The sequence below is a fragment of the Sceloporus occidentalis genome, unplaced genomic scaffold (assembly GCF_023333645.1).
Source record: "Sceloporus occidentalis isolate IW3139 unplaced genomic scaffold, rSceOcc1.0.p SCAF_524, whole genome shotgun sequence".
NCBI lineage: Eukaryota > Metazoa > Chordata > Lepidosauria > Squamata > Phrynosomatidae > Sceloporus > Sceloporus occidentalis.
The window spans coordinates 97265-118671 of record NW_028317504.1 but is presented as its reverse complement, the minus strand read 5'-3'; the positions used below and the strand labels follow the sequence as shown (position 1 = coordinate 118671).

Sequence of the window (21407 nt, the reverse complement as noted above, 5' to 3'; positions counted from 1 at the left end):
AGCGTCCTGCCGCTGCAAAAATGCCAGGATGCACCTTTTTTATGGACGAACCTGCGCGCCCATAGGGCTAAAACGTCGTTTTCATTCCGGGGGCAAACAACGTCACCGGACCAAATCTCTTTTATTTTGTGCAGCGCCCTTTTATGAGGGTCCGTATCAAATGCTGCAGCAAAATCCAAACAAAATCCAAACAAAGACCCTGGGCTAAATATTTTGCTCACCTCTTCACAGAACGCAGATAGTCTGACGTGAACCCTAGGCCTGGCTGAGATCGGACCCTGGGGTTTTAACTATTTTAATTCTTTGCATGCCAAGGCTTTTTAAGTACCCTACGTACCGCACACATTTGCCATTTTAACCATATGGAATCAAGATTCCCCTTTTCCATGTTTGATGAACCCACACAAATTATTCATCCTTTTTTCAGAAAAAAAAAATACGGCTTTCACTTGAAACCATAGAAACATGCAGAAAAAAAAAAAAGATCATTGTGAGTGCTAGTATGTAAAAAAAAAAAACCTATGCTAAAAAAAATGCTTTACAATTTTACTTGGAATTGGGTCTGCAGATTAAATGCCGCTAATTCAGCATCTCCGAGATTACAGACCCCACATACATATTGTTATCCATCCCTTACACAGTACCGTATAGGGAGGTATTTTTAATACCTCTGGGTTTGGCCGTAATTCATGGAGGAGGGGGCAGGTATCATTTTTAGATGTATTGATAAGGCGATGGGATGTCAGGGATTTGTCGTCATTTTTTTTACACTGTTGCAATTTGTGCATTCAGCCAGCAGGGGGAGCCGCCAGCCGCATGTAAGAGAACCCCTGCTGCGTCTCTCCCGTCTTCCAGCGACCTTCCGGTGGGTGTCAGCAGCGATGCCTGCCAGGAGCAAATTCCCATTCACACGATTGGGCATTCCTTCTGTAACGGTGTAAGGGCGCGTGCGCGGTTACACATGATCGATAGACGGCCTGATCTCCTGCGTAGCGGCAGGGAGATGACTTACAGGTACGTCCAGTATCTCCAGTGAGCCCGTTATGGTCTCTGTTCCTCAAATGCCTCCTTACGGACATACATTGTTACAGTCTATGTTTCACTTGCTAGTAATTTGTGTTCGGCGGGTTTTCTCTGATGAGAATAATGCCCTTCTGTAAATGGAACGGGGTGACGGTCCTGGGGTATGACCGTAGGAAACTAACCCCGTTACCGCTACTGTCATTCCATTATTACTCAGATTAAATCACGGCCTGTCCAAAAGGAACACCCAGTACAAACTTACCTTGTGTAACATCACATTACTCCCAGCCAACACGCATTCAATAACAGTACTAAGCATTAGTCTTCAGAGCTCATATACTGAGCTCATGTACTCAATACTTGGTGCTCTATGGGGGCCAAACCACCAGTTCCAGGACTGCTTCTTCTTTACACTGAAGAGAGATCCTAATGACGTACGTCTGTGGCTGTGTGTTTGGGGTCGTTGTCGTGCTGCAGAATAAATCTGGTGCCGTATCAGATGCCTCTTCGATGGTATTGCATGATGGAGAAGTATCTGCTATGCTTCTCAGTATCGAGACCATTAATTCTTCCTAAATTCGCGATCCCACTTGCGGAAATGTAGCCCCAAATATACGAGGAACCTCCACCGCGTGTCCCCGTACCGCTCTCCTGCCTTCGGCTGCAGCCACATATTTCGCATTTTGACTCGCCAGTTCAGAGCAGCACCTGCTGCCATCTTTCTGCTCCTCGGTTCCTGTATTTTTGGGCGTAATTGAATTCCTTGGCTTTGTCTCCACATCGGAGGTCGGGCTTTTTGGACGCAAGTCCTCCATGAAGACCACTTCTGACCAGACTTCTCCAGGCGGCAGATGGGTGCACAGGAACCCGCCATTTTCTGCCAATGCCGAGCTGATGGCACCGCCGGACATCTTCCGCTTGCGAAGGGAAGTAAGCATGATGTGTCTTATATCTGCCGCTTTCCTTGGCTGACCATTGAATCTACGGTCCTCAACATCGCCCGTTTATTGGTGCGTCTTTGAAAGAGTTTGGACAGAACATCTGGAAACTCTTGTCTGCTTTAATAATTCTGCCTTGGATCATTAGCATCAGTTTAATCAAAATCCTATCTATATGCCTGAAAAATCCCTGACCTTGCGTGAGTATACCTCGAAGAATCGATGCTGTTTTGAAGGCAAAGGCCGGTCGCACCAAACATTCATTTGATTTAGATCACTTAAATGATAAAAATATACCATTGCCGTGCCTATTTTTCACACCTGCCTAAAACTTTTGCACAGTACGGTATTGCTATGAACATTTATTGGGGTTATTTCTATAGAAAAGTTAAATGTAGGACTTCAGAAAATGTCTACTTTTTTTCTCAATGGTAGGGGCACGGGGCTCTGGCACATTGCAGGCTTTGCCACCCTGCCTTTTTAAAGAGGCGTTGGTGCCAATAACGCGGTCAAGGAAGATATGCAAGAGGTGCATGAATGAACCCGCTGGAGTGAAGCAGTCCTCGTCAGTATAGTGGTGAGTATATAATATATAATATGAGGAATATACAGGGATATAACGGGTTATAAGGACGGGATTAGTTATTTATACGGCCGGAGAGTATATAATATATAATATGAGGAATATACAGGGATATAACGGGTTATAAGGACGGGATTAGTTATACTGCCGGAGAGTATATAATATATAATATGAGGAATATACAGGGATATAACGGGTTATTAAGGACGGGATTGATTATACGGCCGGAGAGTATATAATATATAATATGAGGAATATACAGGATATAACGGGTTATAAGGACGGGATTAGTTATACAGCCGGAGAGTATATAATATATAATATGAGGAATATACAGGGATATAACGGGTTATAAGGACGGGATTGGTTATACGGCCGGAGAGTATATAATATATAATATGAGGAATATACAGGGATATAACGGGTTATAAGGACGGGATTGATTATACGGCCGGAGAGTATATAATATATAATATGAGGAATATACAGGATATAACGGGTTATAAGGACGGGATTAGTTATACGGCCGGAGAGTATATAATATATAATATGAGGAATATACAGGGATATAACGGGTTATAAGGACGGGATTGATTATACGGCCGGAGAGTATGAATATATAATATGAGGAATATACAGGGATATAACGGGTTATAAGGACGGGATTGGTTATACGGCCGGAGAGTATATAATATATAATATGAGGAATATACAGATATAACGGGTTATAAGGACGGGATTAGTTATTTATACGGCCGGAGAGTATATAATATATAATATGAGGAATATACAGGGATATAACGGGTTATAAGGATGGGATTAGTTATACGGCCGGAGAGTATATAATATATAATATGAGGAATATACAGGGATATAACGGGTTATAAGGACGGGATTGGTTATACGGCCGGAGAGTATATAATATATAATATGAGGAATATACAGGATATAACGGGTTATAAGACGGGATTGGTTATACGGTGGGAGAGTATATAATATATAATATGAGGAATATACAGGATATAACGGGTTATAAGGACGGGATTAGTTATTTATACGGCCGGAGAGTATATAATATATAATATGAGGAATATACAGGATATAACGGGTTATAAGGACGGGATTAGTTATACGGCCGGAGAGTATATAATATATAATATGAGGAATATACAGGATATAACGGGTTATAAGGACGGGATTAGTTATACGGCCGGAGAGTATATAATATATAATATGAGGAATATACAGGATATAACGGGTTATAAGGACAGGATTAGTTATACGGCCGGAGAGTATATAATATGAGGAATATACAGGGATATAACGGGTTATAAGGACAGGATTAGTTATACGGCCGGAGAGTATATAATATATAATATGAGGAATATACAGGATATAACGGGTTATAAGGACGGGATTAGTTACACGGCCGGAGAGTATATAATATATAATATGAGGAATATACAGGATATAACAGGTTATAAGGATGGGATTAGTTATACGGCCGGAGAGTATATAATATATAATATGAGGAATATACAGGATATAACGGGTTATAAGGACGGGATTAGTTATATAGGGGGGAGAGTATATAATATATAATATGAGGAATATACAGGATATAACGGGTTATAAGGACGGGATTAGTTATATAGGGGGGAGGGTATATAATATATAATATGAGGAATATACAGGGATATAATGGGAAGTGAAAGTGACTGAGATCATTTTCTGGCCATGGCTCTCACGTTATTAGCGTCAGACAGTTTAGTTTGAGAGACAATGGTGCACACTTTACCTGTAATCTGCAAACCCCTCGAGTGGGTAGCTGTGGACATTGTTGAGCCTTTGGTCAAAGCCCTGCCACATGGGGAAAAATATTTCCTCGCTACAGTGGACTGCTTAGAGGCCGTGGTCTAGTTGAACATTCTGCTAATGCCCCGGGAATCTTCTGGACTCTCCTTCCACCTGTTGCATGAAAGGAAGGCGCCTGGTCCTTTGTATCTGGTACAGGGGTATTGGGGGAGACAGTATGGGGCCAGTTGTCTCTTATGTGCTAAAGCCGCAAGAAACATGGAGCATTTGCCCAAACCTCGTGCAGCCCAGACCAAGCAAAAAGTCTGCTTTGACTGGAGGACGTGGCTCCGTGAACACCGCGTGAGACACAGAGAGCTCAATAAGCAGAATAAATTACCAGACATTCCGCAAATAGCAAAATAATCGAATAAACAAAACGCTGATTAATACCACGTGGTCAACAGGGCAGATCCGTGGGGCATCTGCCGAGGAGTCAGCTGCAACCTGAGCCCCAGCAGATGGGGAGTTTGAGTGCAGCCCGCTCTATGACCTCGTCGAGGAACCCCCTATGCCTTAAAAAACAATGGGTTTGAAATAAAGTCTACAGAAACGTGTATGGTTAGAGTGGGTGGACAGGCGGTCAGTTCTTCTAACAATAAACTGCAGCCGCCGCGCTCTCCACCATTCCTCTAACATTAACCCGCAGCCGCCGCTGTCTCCCCCTTTCTTCTAACAATAAACTGCAGCCGCCGCGCTCTCCACCATTCCTCTAACATTAACCCGCAGCCGCCGCTCTCCCCCATTCTTCTAACATTAAACTGCAGCCGCCGCTCTCCCCCATTCCTCTAACATTAACCCGCAGCCGCCGCTCTCCCCCATTCTTCTAACATTAAACTGCAGCCGCCGCTCTCCCCCATTCTTCTAACATTAAACTGCAGCCGCCGCTGTCTCCCCCTTTCTTCTAACATTAAACTGCAGCCTCCGCGCTCTCCCCCATTCTTCTAACATTAAACTGCAGCCGCCACGCTCTCCCCCATTCTTCTAACATTAAACTGCAGCCGCCGCGCTCTCCCCCATTCTTCTAACATTAAACTGCAGCCGCCGCGCTCTCCCCCATTCTTCTAACATTAAACTGCAGCCGCCGCTCTCTCCCCCATTCTTCTAACATTAAACTGCAGCCGCCGCGCTCTCCCCCATTCTTCTAACATTAAACTGCAGCCGCCGCTCTCTCCCCCATTCTTCTAACAATAAACTGCAGCCGCCGCGCTCTCCCCCATTCCTCTAACATTAACCCGCAGCTGCCGCTCTCCCCCATTCTTCTAACATTAAACTGCAGCCGCCGCTCTCTCCCCCATTCCTCTAACATTAAACTACAGCCGCCGCGCTCTCCCCCATTCCTCTAACATTAAACTGCAGCCGCTGCACTGAAGCCTGTACTTCTTACATAAATCTGCAGCCAAAAGACATAACATACTAATTATTATCCAAACACTTAACCCCCCCCCCCCCCCCCCCGAGCAGCAGTCTGTGCTGACATAGAAAGCCGGGGGCAGTTACCGTGTCTTTCTTGAATCTGCGCGGAGAACCACCATTACTGGGAGTCAGAATAACTTCATAATATTCCTGGATATCTGAGGGGAGAGAATCCATTCATGAGCTGTTTTACCCTGTGCCCTACTCACGGGGCCTATACTGGTTCTCACACTCAAGGAAAGGAACCCTACACCCCCCCCCCACAGAGACCCACACTGCACCCCCCCCACAGAGACCCACCCTGCACCCCCCCCCACAGAGATCCACCCTGCACCCCCCCCCACAGAGACCCACCTGTCTACCCACCCTGCATCCCTCCGCCACAGAGACCCACCCTGCACCCCCCCACAGAGACCCACCTGTCTACCCACCCTGCACCCCCCCACAGAGACCCACCTGTCTACCCACCCTGCATCCCTCCGCCACAGAGACCCACCCTGCACCCCCCCACAGAGACCCACCTGTCTACCCACCCTGCACCCCCCCACAGAGACCCACCTGTCTACCCACCCTGCATCCCTCCGCCACAGAGACCCACCCTGCACCCCCCCACAGAGACCCACCTGTCTACCCACCCTGCACCCCCCCACAGAGACCCACCTGTCTACCCACCCTGCATCCCTCCGCCACAGAGACCCACCCTGCACCCCCACACAGAGACCCACCTGTCTATCCACCCTGCACCCCCCCACAGAGACCCCCCCCCGTTCCCCGCGCCATGTATTCTTACCCAGCAGCGCTTGGAATAAGTTGCTCTGGAAGATGCTGATAAGAGTTTCGGCTTCAATGTGGAGAGCGGCGTCCGGCCTCAGGGCGTCCTCCATCAGACGCAGCACCGTCTGCGTGTCTGCAACGCAATGTAACAACTACCCCATAAACACCCACCATTATCCCCACAACATACCATCCCACCCCTGTAACAACTACCCCATAAACACGTAACCCACCATTACCCCCGCAACATACCATCCCACCCCTGTAACAACTACAACATAAACACCCACCATTACCCCCGCAAAATACCATCCCACCCTTGTAACAACTACCCCATAAACACGTAACCCTCCATTACCCCCACAACATACCATCCCACCCCTGTAACAACTACCCCTGCAAAATACCATCCCACCCCTGTAACAACTACCCCATAAACACCCCACCATTACACCCTCTACCACTCCTGGCATCATTCAGCCCGCCTGCGGCGGTAACGATGGGGATTAACCCCCTCATACATTCGTATTATTACTACTTATTGGATTATATAGCGCTGTCATATGTTGTAGCGCTGTACAATTGGGTAAACAGGACAGCGGTAGTGCAAACAAGAAATCGGCCAGAAACAGGAGGTCAAAACGCTAAAAATCTACATTTTACCTTCTACCCCCTCAACCTCCGAACAGCAGCAGCGAGTATAACGACTAAGGAGTAACGAAGTAACCGATCGCTACCCCCAATGGTGCAATAAGAGACCCCAAAGCACTACTCCTGGGCAAAAACAGAAAACAGCCATAAACAAAGCCTCCCCTCCCACCGGGGGTATCCGGGGTCCTGATCAGGGGGCAGGGGAATCGGGAGGAGACCCCACACAGGTACCTTGTTTTTTGGCAGGCATCGCTCCGCTGCCGGAACTTTCTATAATCCTTTAATCCCCGAGAACATCTGGCATCTAATCGTATTAACGGGGGATTTCTAGCCCCGGGGCATTCTGGGTACTGTGGTCCACCTTTCGGACGGAGTTACCCTGTGAGGTCAGAGCGTGACCTCCCGTCAGCGACAGGTCCTGCAGAATATCTGACAAAGGATGCGGGGCGACCCCTGGAAAACCAAAAGCGATACGGACCCCGAGGGGGGCAGGTCCGGCCAAAGAGCCCTCATTACCTGCCCAAAGCGCACCCTCCTGCCCTGCCCAAAACACACTGGAGAGGACGGGAACGCACTATAAACCAACAAAGGAGCTCAGAGAGGACCCAGTTATTGTGTAAATGGTGCCCAAGGTCCTTGTTACAATAACGGCTGTAAGTGGAGTCACACGCGGGCCCAGATTGCCACCCTCGCCAGCCCTCCCCACGTGGCAAAGGACACACTAGCACACGGAGCCATGCTCGGGGAGAGTGGCGGGGGCATCACCTAAAGAAAGCAGATCCCTGGGGCTTTAAGTCGATTTTACTTTTGCTCTTAGCCATATGAACCCGACTTCCAACAATGGCCAAAGAGGGGCACTTCAGGGGGGTGTTTACAGGCATAACTGTGGATCGGTGTAACTGAGCGGGATATTAGGAGAATAATGGGTTCATTTCTAAAGCCGTTTCCTGCTGTTTCTATACACATTATCGGGGCTTTTAGGGCTGTAGAACCCTGCGATCCCCTCATACCCAGCAAACATTCTCACCTCCTAGAAAAGAGGGGCATCGGGGGAGGAAAAGAGAGAGGCATGGGTATCTGAGGCCCAAATAGGACCCCTCAAACTAAACAGGGATACTTAGGTATCGTGGGAGGCGCGGAATCTCTGCCGGTGATGGGATGTAACGTATCAGGGGAGGCGCGGAATCTCTGCCGGTGACGGGATGCGACGTGTCGGGGGAGACGCGGAATCTCTGCCGGTGACGGGATGCGACATATCGGGGGAGACGCGGAACCTCTGTCGGTGACGGGATGTAACGTATCGGGGGAGGCGCGGAATCTCTGCCGGTGACGGGATGCGACGTGTCGGGGGAGACGCGGAATCTCTGCCGGTGACGGGATGCGACATATCGGGGGAGACGCGGAACCTCTGTCGGTGACGGGATGTAACGTATCGGGGGAGGCGCGGAATCTCTGCCGGTGACGGGATGCGACGTGTCGGGGGAGACGCGGAATCTCTGCCGGTGACGGGATGCGACATATCGGGGGAGACGCGGAACCTCTGTCGGTGACGGGATGTAACGTATCGGGGGAGGCGCGGAATCTCTGCCGGTGACGGGATGCGACGTGTCGGGGGAGACGCGGAACCTCTGCCGGTGACGGGATGTAACGTATCGGGGGAGGCGCGGAATCTCTGCCGGTGACGGGATGTGATGTGTCGGGGGAGACGCGGAACGTCTGCCGGTGACGGGATGTAACGTATCGGGGGAGGCGCGGAATCTCTGCCGGTGACGGGATGCGACGTGTCGGGGGAGCCGCGGAATCTCTGCCGGTGACGGGATGCGACATATCGGGGGAGACGCGGAACCTCTGTCGGTGACGGGATGTAACGTATCGGGGGAGGCGCGGAATCTCTGCCGGTGACGGGATGCGACGTGTCGGGGGAGACGCGGAATCTCTGCCGGTGACGGGATGCGACATATCGGGGGAGACGCGGAACCTCTGTCGGTGACGGGATGTAACGTATCGGGGGAGGCGCGGAATCTCTGCCGGTGACGGGATGCGACGTGTCGGGGGAGACGCGGAACCTCTGCCGGTGACGGGATGTAACGTATCGGGGGAGGCGCGGAATCTCTGCCGGTGACGGGATGTGATGTGTCGGGGGAGACGCGGAACGTCTGCCGGTGACGGGATGTAACGTATCGGGGGAGGCGCGGAATCTCTGCCGGTGACGGGATGCGACGTGTCGGGGGAGCCGCGGAATCTCTGCCGGTGACGGGATGCGACGTATCGGGGGAGACGCGGAACGTCTGCTGGTGACGGGATGCGACGTATCGGGGGAGACGCGGAACGTCTGCCGGTGACGGGATGCGACGTATCGGGGGAGACGCGGAACGTCTGCCGGTGACGGGATGCGACGTGTCGGGGGAGTCGCGGAATCTCTGCCGGTGACGGGGAATCTCTGCCGGTGACGGGGAATCTCTATAAATAAACTCAGCATTACAGGCATAGATCACAGGTCGCTCACCCCAAAGCCAGCGCTGGCGTCCACGCTGCCCACATAGAACCCGGCCAGCACCCAGGACTTGCCATCTTTGTCCCCAAACATTGTTTTCAATGGGTTTAGGGACCAGTGTCCTTAAAGGGTTACATTTTTTATTCTGTTATTTTTAAAACCCGGTTTGTTCATTACATTATTTTAATGTCCACACTCCCCGCATAGATCCTGACCAGCACCCAGGACTTGCCATATAATAATCTATACCTGTAAAGCTGGGTTTGTGTGTTAATGTGTTGATCTATACCGGCAATGCTATGTGTCCATACATTATTATTATTATTATTATATACCTGCATATTATTATTGATCTATACCTCCTATATGTGTCCATACATTATTATTATTATATACCTGCATATTATTATTGATCTATACCTCCTATATGTGTCCATACATTATTATATACCTGCATATTATTATTTATCTATACCTCCTATATGTGTCCATACATTATTATATACCTGCATATTATTATTTATCTATACCTCCTAAGTGTCCATACATTATTATTATATACCTGCATACACAGGGTTTGTATGTCTGCTTCTGTTTATTTGATCCATACCTTCAGTGCAGTGAATTCATTGATCTATACATGTAAAGCTGGGTTTGTGTGTTAATGTGTTAATCTATACCTCCTATATGTCTCCATACATTATTATATACCTGCATATTATTATTGATCTATACCTCCTATATGTGTCCATACATTATTATATACCTGCATATTATTATTGATCTATACCTCCTATATGTGTCCATACATTATTATTATATACCTGCATATTATTATTGATCTATACCTCCTATATGTGTCCATACATTATTATTATTATATACCTGCATATTATTATTGATCTATACCTCCTATATGTGTCCATACATTATTATTATATACCTGCATATAATTATTGATCTATACCTCCTATATGTGTCCATACATTATTATTATATACCTGCATATTATTATTGATCTATACCTCCTATATGTGTCCATACATTATTATTATTATATACCTGCATATTATTATTGATCTATACCTCCTATATGTGTCCATACATTATTATTATATACCTGCATATTATTATTGATCTATACCTCCTATATGTGTCCATACATTATTATTATATACCTGCATATTATTATTGATCTATACCTCCTATATGTGTCCATACATTATTATTATTATTATTATATACCTGCATATTATTATTGATCTATACCTCCTATATGTGTCCATACATTATTATTATATACCTGCATATAATTATTGATCTATACCTCCTGTATGTGTCCATACATTATTTATGTATTCCTAAAAATACAGGGCTTGTATGTCTTATTCAGTTGAGGTTGGGGTCACCCTAGAAGTGGTTTGTGTAGCTACCCCGGGGTGGTAGTTTGTTTAGATACCCCGAGCAGATACTCCCGGGGGGTAGTTTGTGTAGATACTCCAAGCAGATACCCCCCGGGGTTAGTTTGTGTAGATACTCCAAGCAGATACCCCCGGGGGGGTAGTTTGTGTAGATACCCCGAGCAGATACCCCCCGGGGGTAGTTTGCGTAGATACTCCGAGCAGATACTCCCGGGGGGTAGTTTGTGTAGATACTCCAAGCAGATACCCCCCGGGGGTAGTTTGTGTAGATACTCCAAGCAGATACCCCCGGGGGGGTAGTTTGTGTAGATACCCCGAGCAGATACTTCCGGGGGGTAGTTTGTGTAGATACTCCAAGCAGATACCCCCTGGGGTGGTAGTTTGTGTAGATACTCCGAGCAGATACCCCCCGGGGGTAGTTTGTGTAGATACTCCGAGCAGATACCCCCGGGGGTAGTTTGTGCAGATACTCCGAGCAGATACCCCCGGGGGGGTAGTTTGTGTAGATACCCCGAGCAGATACCCCCTGGGGTGGTAGTTTGTGTAGATACTCCGAGCAGATACCCCCCGGGGGTAGTTTGTGTAGATACTCCGAGCAGATACCCCCGGGGGGGTAGTTTGTGTAGATACCCCGAGCAGATACCCAAGGGGAGTAGTTTGTGTGCGAGCAGCGCGGCCCTACAGAATCTAGCCGTCCATTTTTCCCGCGATGCCTCACGCGGTGGGCGGGACTTGCGGCCACGGGATCCGGAAGTGCGGTGACCTTGTTTTAGAGGCAACTTGAAGATGTCGGCGAAAGTCTGTGAGAGAGTGATCCGAGCGGCGGCCCGGGGGTGAGAGACAGACTGACGGTGACAGAGAGCGACTGACAGACATTGAGAGACAGCGCGACTGACAGAGAGAGACATACATGGAGAGAGACTGACAGAGAAAAAGACACACACAGAGGCAGACAGACAGACAGACAGGGGGCATGCACAGAGACAGGTAGGGACAAAGACAGACAGGGGGAGAGAGAGATGGACAGAGAGAGAGACTGACAGGGGGGCATGCACAGAGACAGGTGGGGAGAGACAGACGGTGAGAGAGAGACTGACAGAGAGGGAGAGAAAGAGACAGAGGGTGAGAGAGAGACACAGTCAGTTAGGGACAGACAGACAGACAAGGAGAGAGACAGTCTGACCGACCGAGCGAAGGTGACTGGTAAATTGACGGACAGACTGACAGCCGGTCACTGACTCTGTGTCTGTCTCAGTTGCAGTGTGTCCGTCCGGCCGTACTCCCAGGCAGCCGAGGTAACGTGTGGTGGGGCGGAAAAATGGAAAATGTTTTGGGGGAAAATTGTACATAACATGAAATGATCTCGGCTGGGGCCCCTCTGCCCCCGCGGGCCCTGCTCCCCCTCTGCCCCCGCGGGCCCTGCTCCCCCTCTGCCCCCGCGGGCCCTGCTCCCCCTCTGCCCCCGCGGGCCCTGCCCCCCCTCTGCCCCCGCGGGCCCTGCTCCCCCTCTGCCCCCGCGGGCCCTGCTCCCCCTCTGCCCCCGCGGGCCCTGCCCCCCCTCTGCCCCCGCGGGCCCTGCCCCCCCTCTGCCCCCGCACACTTCAATGCCCCCGCACCCCCCGCGGGCCCCGTACCCCCTCTGCCCCCACGGGCCCTGCACCCCCTCTGCCCCCGCACACCCCTCTGCCCCCGCGGCCCACTAGTCACATTAAACTCCTCACGTCTAGGCGGAAGTGCTGTCTCTGAGCAGCCCCCGGCGTAGTGATTGGAGCCCCAGGTGTGGCCCCCAGCACGTCACAGGCGGCCCTGCGTCTGTATTATACACAGGATCTGGACATCCCGGATTACCCAGAATCCTCTAACGGCGAATACCCCTAATGAGTAATCTTTATTTCATTGTGGGGCAGATAGCTGCCGGGTCCTCGGGGCGCTTAGCGACTGGCTCCTCGGGGGTGCATAATGGTGACTTTGTGTTATGTGACTGTATTCTGGCTTTTTCTCCCCAGACGGTGCTCGGAAAGGATGGGGTTAATGTGGAAGCCGCCGTACCGCATGCACAAAGCGGGCAAAAAACTGCCGAGGTGTGTGAAGCATACCCTTCCCATTAACCCCTTCTCTGCCCCCTTCTGCCCCATACCCTTCCCATTAACCCCTTCTCTGCCTCACTCTGCCCCATACCCTTCCCATTAACCCCTTCTCTGCCTCCCTCTTCTCCATACAATTCTCATCCCCCCGTCTCCCTGCTCATTGTTCTCATCCTCTCTCGCAGGAATCCCGCTCCTTTGCTGTCGGCATGTTTAAGGGGCAAATTCACACTGATCAAGTATTCCCCTACCCGTCAGGTAAGCAGGTGGGGCAAACAGAGCCTGTAGTGCTAGTCAGGTACTGGATTTATTTCTATTTGAGTGACAGCTGAGAGCTCTCCACCCTAATGTGTCATCGTCCTCACACTCTGCCACCCAGTACCCAGAGCTCTCTCATTCTCTCTCTTTCTCATTCTCTCTCTTTCTCATTCTCTCTCTTTCTCATTCTCTCTCTTTCTCATTCTCTCTCTTTCTCATTCTCTCTCTTTCTCATTCTCTCTCTCATTCTCTCTCTCATTCTCCCCTACAGCGCTGAGCGAGGAGCAGTCACAATTCCTGAGTGAGCTGGTCGCTCCGGTGTCTCGATTCTTTCAGGTGAGGAGAGACGGGTTGTTTGGTTGAGAGGTTTTGGAGGGACTGTGTGTGGAGTCCTGGGAGGATCGGGTTGGGTGTGATGGATGTGTGTGTGTGGGGAGAGCGCAGTGTGCGGCCCCCAGCTACGTGGAGAGCCTTTTGCACGTCTCCACACACGTCTCTACACACGTATGCCCCTCTCTGCCCCTACAGGAGGTAAATGACCCGGCCCTTAACGACTCTCTGAAGAAAGTAGATGACAAAACCATGGCTGGCCTGAAAGAGCTGGGAGCGTTCGGCCTGCAGGTCCCCACTGAGCTCGGCGGCATGGGTCTGAATAACACGCAGGTAACACGGAACACAGGTCTGAAAAACACGCGGGTAACCCGGAACACGGGTGTGAAAAACACGCGGGTAACCCGGAACACGGGTGTGAAAAACACGCGGGTAACCCGGAACACGGGTGTGAAAAACACGCGGGTAACCCGGAACACGGGTGTGAAAAACACGCGGGTAACCCGGAACACGGGTGTGAAAAACACGCGGGTAACCCGGAACACGGGTGTGAAAAACACGCGGGTAACCCGGAACACGGGTGTGAAAAACACGCGGGTAACCCGGAACACGGGTGTGAAAAACACGCGGGTAACCCGGAACACGGGTGTGAAAAACACGCGGGTAACCCGGAACACGGGTGTGAAAAACACGCGGGTAACCCGGAAAACACGCAGGTAACACGGGTCTAAATAACATGCAGGTAACACGGAGCACGGGTCTGAATAACACAACTGTAGGAGCGGGGGGTATGACACGGGGCATCGGTGCAAATATTGGAGGAACAGGAGCCACGCGACTATCCGTGTAAACATTCAATAACTAACGTTACTAGACATGACCCGTAGTGGGAGCGAGGAAAGGTGAGGCGGGGGGTAGGTGGCATTCCCTGAAGAAGGGGGTGTTCAGGGATGTTTCGGGGGCTCAGGCCGAGGAAACGGGTGTGAATAACACACGGGTTACACGTAGCTGGGAAACATGGGTGTGAATGACACGCGGGTAACACGGAGCTGGGAAACATGGGTGTGAATGACACGCGGGTAACACGGAGCTGGGAAACATGGGTGGTGTGACTAACACGCAGGTAACACGGAGCTGGGAAACATGGGTGTGAATGACACGCGGGTAACACAGAGCTGGGAAACATGGGTGTGAATAACATGAGTGTAACATGGAGCTGGGAAACATGGGTGTGAATGACACGTGGGTAACACGGAGCTGGGAAACATGGGTGTGAATGACACGTGGGTAACACGGAGCTTGGAAACATGGGTGTGAACTGTGAATAACATACGTGTAACAAGGAGCTTGGAAACATGGGTATATTTGATTGCGGTCGTGCGTGTGTTTATACCGCGCACGCATGTATTTTGTGTCCGGCGTGGTCAGCTCTGTATGTTCCTTTCCAGTATGCCCGCCTGGTGGAGATCGTGGGGCTGCATGACCTTGGCGTGGGGATCACTCTGGGCGCCCATCAGTCCATCGGCTTCAAAGGGATCCTGCTGTACGGCAACCGCGAGCAGAAGGCCAAGTACCTGCCTCGCCTGGCTTCAGGTTAGATCACGGGACGGGGCCTGGGGGGGGGCACGCGTGTGGGGATGGGGAGCTGGATATCACCGTGTGGACGGGGGGGAGCGGCAGAGGCGGGGTGACCGTTCGCAGGGAGCGCGGGTCTCACCGGGATGTCTTGCAGGTGAAACGATCGCCGCTTTCTGTCTGACGGAGCCGTCGAGCGGGTCGGACGCCGCATCCATCAGAACCACCGCCAAGAAGAGCCCCTGCGGTGGGTATTATACCCTGTCGGGGGGCAAGATCTGGATCAGGTGAGGAACTAAGAGACACGCAGAGGACGCGTGTACACATGATACGCGGTATGTGTGTTATATGTATGTTGTTACACGTGTATCCAATAGTGTTGCTGTTGATAAGGGTGGGGGTTGTAATAAACGAGCGGTGCCCTGGGGGTAGATCAGGAGCGGCTGTCGGTGACTGTCCTGTTGTTGCCGCAGTAACGGAGGAATCGCCGACATCTTCACTGTGTTCGCGAAGACGCCGGTGGCGGAGCCGACGAGCGGAGACGTGCGAGAGAAGATCACGGCCTTCATAGTGGAGAGAGGAGAAGGGGTCACTCGGTAAGATTCCACTCCCATCGCTCTCTTGCCGTCTGTCCCGCGCGCCCTCCCCGCTCTCTTGCCGTCTGTCCCGCGCGCCCTCCCCGCTCTCTTGCCGTCTGTCCCGCGCGCCCTCCCCGCTCTCTTGCCGTCTGTCCCGCGCACCCTCCCCGCTCTCTTGCCGTCTGTCCCGCGCGCCCTCCCCGCTCTCTTGCCGTCTGTCCCGCGCGCCCTCCCCGCTCTCTTGCCGTCTTTGTTACTCACCTGTGCCGGCTCCTCCTCAGCGGCCCCCCGGACAGTAAGCTGGGGATCCGGGCGAGTAACACGGCTGCCGTTCACTTTGACGAGGTCCGGGTACCGGCAGAGAACGTGCTGGGAGGAGAGGGCAACGGCTTCAAAGTGGCCATGAACATCCTGAATAACGGGCGCTTCGGGATGGCCGCTGCCCTGTCCGGCACCATGAAGGGCATGATCCAAAGAGCGGTGAGTTCTGCCCCACGGGTGGGGGCAGCACAGGGGCCCCACTGCTGTCTTCTGCATCCCAAGCGCGTTATTTGACATTTATCAACGTGAAACTGCTGCTGCGCTCTTCCCCATTCCTCTAGCGTTAAACTGCAGCTGCCACTAGATTAACCCGCTACCACTTCCGCTGGAGGGCAGAGTCTTTTATCCACCGCCATCTCTGAGCGTTTAACGGGCCTCTGTTTGCAGGTGGAACACGCTTCAAACCGCGTCCAGTTCGGTAACAAACTTCATCACTTTGGGGTCATTCAGGAGAAGTTGGCACGGATGGCAGTATTGCAGTATGTCACGGAGGTACGCTCTCCCCCGCAGAGTGCCCAGATTGCCTTCTTGCCCCTGTGAATTGAATGATTGCCCCTGCGCCCTCTTGACCGGCTCTCTGTCTGCCGTTTCAGTCCATGGCTTACATGATCAGCGCCAACATGGATTCCGGGAGTAAGGATTTCCAGATCGAAGCCGCCATCAGCAAGATCTTTGGCTCGGTAAGCGGGAGATTCCCTCCCCCGTGACCCACCCTCCGCGTGAGGAGCTACACGGGGTGTAAGGGCTGCATGGGGCAGCTCCAGGGGCAGCATGGGGGGTGAGAGCATTGGGTGAAGGGGTGGTTGTATGGTGTCTGGGGGCAGTTCCAGTGGCCGCAGTGGTGAGGGGGGCAGTACGTGGAGGTCCTCCAGGGGTAAATAGTGGGGATGCTCACAGCAGTTGTAGTCATTAAACAGTTTTTTCTCCTCTGCAGGAGGCAGCTTGGTCGGTGACCGACGAATGTATCCAGATTTTGGGGGGCACGGGTTTCATGAAGGTGAGAGGGAAGAGTCCTGTCTGCTTTATATCTTACCCGATGAGTTCCCGCTCCGATCCTCCGCTGCGCGTTTCTTTCACCCCGATGTTAAAGCGCTCGCTCTGTGTTCCCGTGTCGCCCGCAGGATTGTGGCGTGGAGCGCGTTCTCCGGGATCTTCGCATATTTCGCATATTTGAGGGAACCAATGACATCCTCCGGTTGTTTGTATCGTTACACGGCTTGCAGGTACCACGGATGTTCCCCCTGCAGGGGGGGGTAACACAGATGTTCCTCTGCAGGGGGGGGTGACACGGAGGGGGGTAGCACGGATGTTCCTCTGCAGGGGGGGGGTAACATGGATGTTCCTCTGCAGGGGGGGGTGACACGGATGTTCCTCTGCAGGGGGGGGTGACACGGATGTTCCTCTGCAGGGGGGGATGACACGGATGTTCCCCTGTGGGGGGGGATGACACGGATGTTCCCCTGTGGGGGGGGGGTAAAACATGTTCCTCTCCGGGTGGGGGGGGTGACACGGATGTTCCCCTGTGGGGGGGGATAACACGGATGTTCCCCTGTGGGGGGGGATAACACGGATGTTCCCCTGTGGGGGGGGATAACACGGATGTTCCCCTGTGGGGGGGGATAACACGGATGTTCCCCTGTGGGGGGGGGTAACACGGATGTTCCCCTGTGGGGGGGGATAACACGGATGTTCCCCTGTGGGGGGGGATAACACGGATGTTCCCCTGTGGGGGGGGATAACACGGATGTTCCCCTGTGGGGGGGGATAACACGGATGTTCCCCTGTGGGGGGGGATAACACGGATGTTCCCCTGTGGGGGGGGATAACACGGATGTTCCCCTGTGGGGGGGGATAACACGGATGTTCCCCTGGGGGGGGTAACACGGATGTTCCCCTGGGGGGGGGTAACACGGATGTTCCCCTGCGGGGGGGGTGTGACACGGATGTTCCCCTGGGGGGGGGTGTGACACGGATGTTCCCCTGCGGGGGGGGGGTGACACGGATGTTCCCCTGTGGGGGGGGGGGTGACACGGATGTTCCCCTGTGGGGGGGGATAACACGGATGTTCCCCTGTGGGGGGGATAACACGGATGTTCCTCTCCGGGTGGGGGGGGGTAACACAGATGTTCCCCCCTGCTCCACGTTCTCTGTTCTGTCTGCAGAGCGCCGGGAAGGAGCTGAAGTCTCTGCAGAAAGCCCTGAGCCGTCCGCTGAATAACCCCGGGCTGCTGATCACGGAGGGGCTGAAGAGAGTGCGGAGGTGGGGGCGCTAGAGGGGCAGAAGGGGTCGTAACCTGCAGGGGGGTAAAGACGGTGTGAGTGAAGCTTATGGGGGCAGGAAGATATGAGTGATGTGAGCGAGAGTAACGGGGGGGTGAGGCGGCCGCGGAGAGGCACGGGCAGGTGGGTAAAAATGGGGGGACGTTGGCCCTCAGTCTCTGAGTGATCAGCGGAGGGTGTGAGCGCGGCCGAGGCTTCCTGCTGATCGCTACTCATTCCTCCCCACAGGAAGGCCGGGCTCAGTACAGGACTCACCCTGAAAGGACACGTGCACCCCGAGCTAGAGAGAAGTGCGGAACTGGTGAGGAACGGTGGGGAGGGAGGAGGGCGGAGCAGTATGGAGTGGCGAAAGCTGTGGGGAGGGAGGAATGCAAAGTGGTGCAGAAAGGCATTTCGAGGGGGTGGACTGGCATATGGGAGGGGGGTATAAAGCATATCTGGGAAGCTACATCACATATTCCCCCCCGCGGGAGTTATGTGGATTTATCGCGCATGGTTTCTCGCTCCGCAGGCTGTCGGGGCTCTGGAGGATTTTGGGGTCACCGTGGAAGAGCTGCTGATCAGACACGGCAAGAGGATTGTGGGTAAGCGTCGAGAAGCCGAGGCCCCCCATGAAACCGCTTTATTTCCCATGATCCTGCGGGTTGAGGGTCTTTATTCCCAACGTAATGGGGGGGGTTATGTTTACAAATCGGTCACCATAGCAACCAGTGAAATTTCTTATGAGTAAACTTTGCATCAAGATCCCTTTCTACGTTTTGTTTTTTTTTATTAGCTCCCTCTCCATGGCTTTTTTTTTTTTTTTTTTATATAAATGTAACCCATTTATATCCGCCGGCTCCAGAGCACATCATGTGATCAGATCTAACAACTCAAAACAGGAATAAACTGTGAACTATAGGTGGAACAGCCTCCCAGCAGAGGTGGTAGAGGCTAATACAGGGAGGGAATGTAAGCATGCATGGGATCAACAAATGGCTCCAGAATCTAAGATGAAACCAATAACATTAAACTGCAGCCGCCGCGCTCTCCCCCATTCTTCTAACATTAAACTGCAGCCGCCACGCTCTCCCCCATTCTTCTAACATTAAACTGCAGCCGCCGCGCTCTCCCCCATTCTTCTAACATTAAACTGCAGCCGCCGCGCTCTCCCCCATTCTTCTAACATTAAACTGCAGCATCCGCGCTCCCCCCCATTCTTCTAACATTAAACTGCAGCCGCCGCGCTCTCCCCCATTCTTCTAACATTAAACTGCAGCATCCGCGCTCCCCCCCATTCTAACATTAAACTGCAGCCGCTGCGCTCTCCCCCATTCTACTAACATTAAACTGCAGCCGCTGCGCTCTCCCCCATTCTAACATTAAACTGCAGCCGCCGCGCTCTCCCCCATTCTTCTAACATTAAACTGCAGCATCCGCGCTCCCCCCCATTCTAACATTAAACTGCAGCCGCCGCGCTCTCCCCCATTCTTCTAACATTAAACTGCAGCCGCTGCGCTCTCCCCCATTCTACTAACATTAAACTGCAGCTGCACCGCTCTCTCTCCCCTGTGCCGCCCTGCCCCGGTGCATTCTGGGAGTGTTAATTGTCCACTCTCCCCGCAGATGAGCAGTTCGTGCTGCAGCGGATCGCAGACTGCGCAATCGACCTGTACGCCATGACAGTGGTTTTGTCCCGGTAAGTCGCGTGTGGGGTTGGGGAGGACGGCGTCCGTTGCTACAGCCAGTACCTGCCCCTTCCCCGGGTTACTTCCCCCCTGGACCCTGACTGCTTTTTCCTCCCCACAGGAGTTCGCGGTCGCTGGAGCAGGGGCTCCCCGGGGCTCTGCACGAGAAGATTCTCTGCGACATCTGGTGCTCCGAGGTGAGGAAACGTCCTTCGGCGGGTGGGTCCCGGTCGGGGGGGGTCCCAGGGGGGCGGGTCCTGGTCGGCCACCACGTTCATGGCTTCTCACACCGCCTCTCTCTCTCAGGCCCAATCACGCGTCCGTAAGACCCTGCGGAGCCTGCGCAGCGGGGGAGGAGGCAGCGAGCTCTTCCGGAACCTGCGCTCGGCGTCGGCCGCCCTGGTGGAGCACGGCGGGGTGGTGGCGTCTCACCCGCTGGGCTTTTAAGCTGTGACCGGCGGGGGGTGGCGGTAGCCGGTGTTCCCCCCTCCCCCGGCGTTACTCTCTGCCTTGGATCCGAAGTGCCTCCATTCACACAATAAACCCGGTACCCAAATGCGGGCCCCCGACTGATGTCTCTGCCTAAAGGGTTAAGATGTTTGTTCTGCATGTTAAAAGGGGTCTGGCCGTGATTTATGGCGGTCGGCTGGTGGGAGCCTATAATGGGGAGGAATAAACCACAAAACGATCAGCCGCTCACAGCCAATGGGAGACGTGAACAAGGCTTCTGACACTGAAAGGGTGAATTAAGCGAACACCCAGCGCCTCCTTGGGCTTCTACACGAAACAGGAAAACATTAACCCCTTCTCGACCGGGGCTTTTTATACCCAACCGCCCAGAGACACCCCCCACCTCCTTTTCCGTGATGAACTCGTGGAAACTGTCGTTTTGTTCAAATCACAGAAATACATAAAACGGAATAATTATTATTGACATGACTTTTTTTTTTTTTTTAACTAAAACAGAAAGAAAAGACTGTCCCCTGACAACCCCCCCTTTCATAAAAAAAAAATATTTTCTGTTATTGCTCTGTTGCCAGCACAGTATGGAGTGAGATCCCTTTTGGATACCGGTGATGTCATGGTGACATCACTGGACTCCCAATAAATTAGCATTTACTTAATTTATATTCAATTTTTCATTTTTTTTTAATAAAGGA

At 52.2% G+C, this 21407-nt stretch overlaps 1 protein-coding gene across 1 annotated transcript; it reads left to right on the top strand.

The window, feature by feature from the left end:
- The first annotated feature begins 13447 nt into the window (after positions 1-13447).
- Positions 13448-20694, top strand: LOC149271417 (very long-chain acyl-CoA dehydrogenase, mitochondrial-like). The gene is made up of 17 exons (XM_089507458.1): positions 13448-13496; positions 13768-13832; positions 14025-14159; positions 15275-15419; positions 15559-15688; positions 15875-15997; positions 16261-16459; positions 16688-16792; positions 16894-16980; positions 17235-17297; positions 17422-17523; positions 18463-18560; positions 18809-18881; positions 19092-19164; positions 20186-20258; positions 20369-20444; positions 20554-20694. The coding sequence occupies exons 1-17, from the start codon at positions 13448-13450 to the stop codon at positions 20692-20694; spliced, it is 1737 nt and encodes a 578-aa protein (XP_089363584.1).
- The last annotated feature ends 713 nt before the right edge of the window (positions 20695-21407 follow it).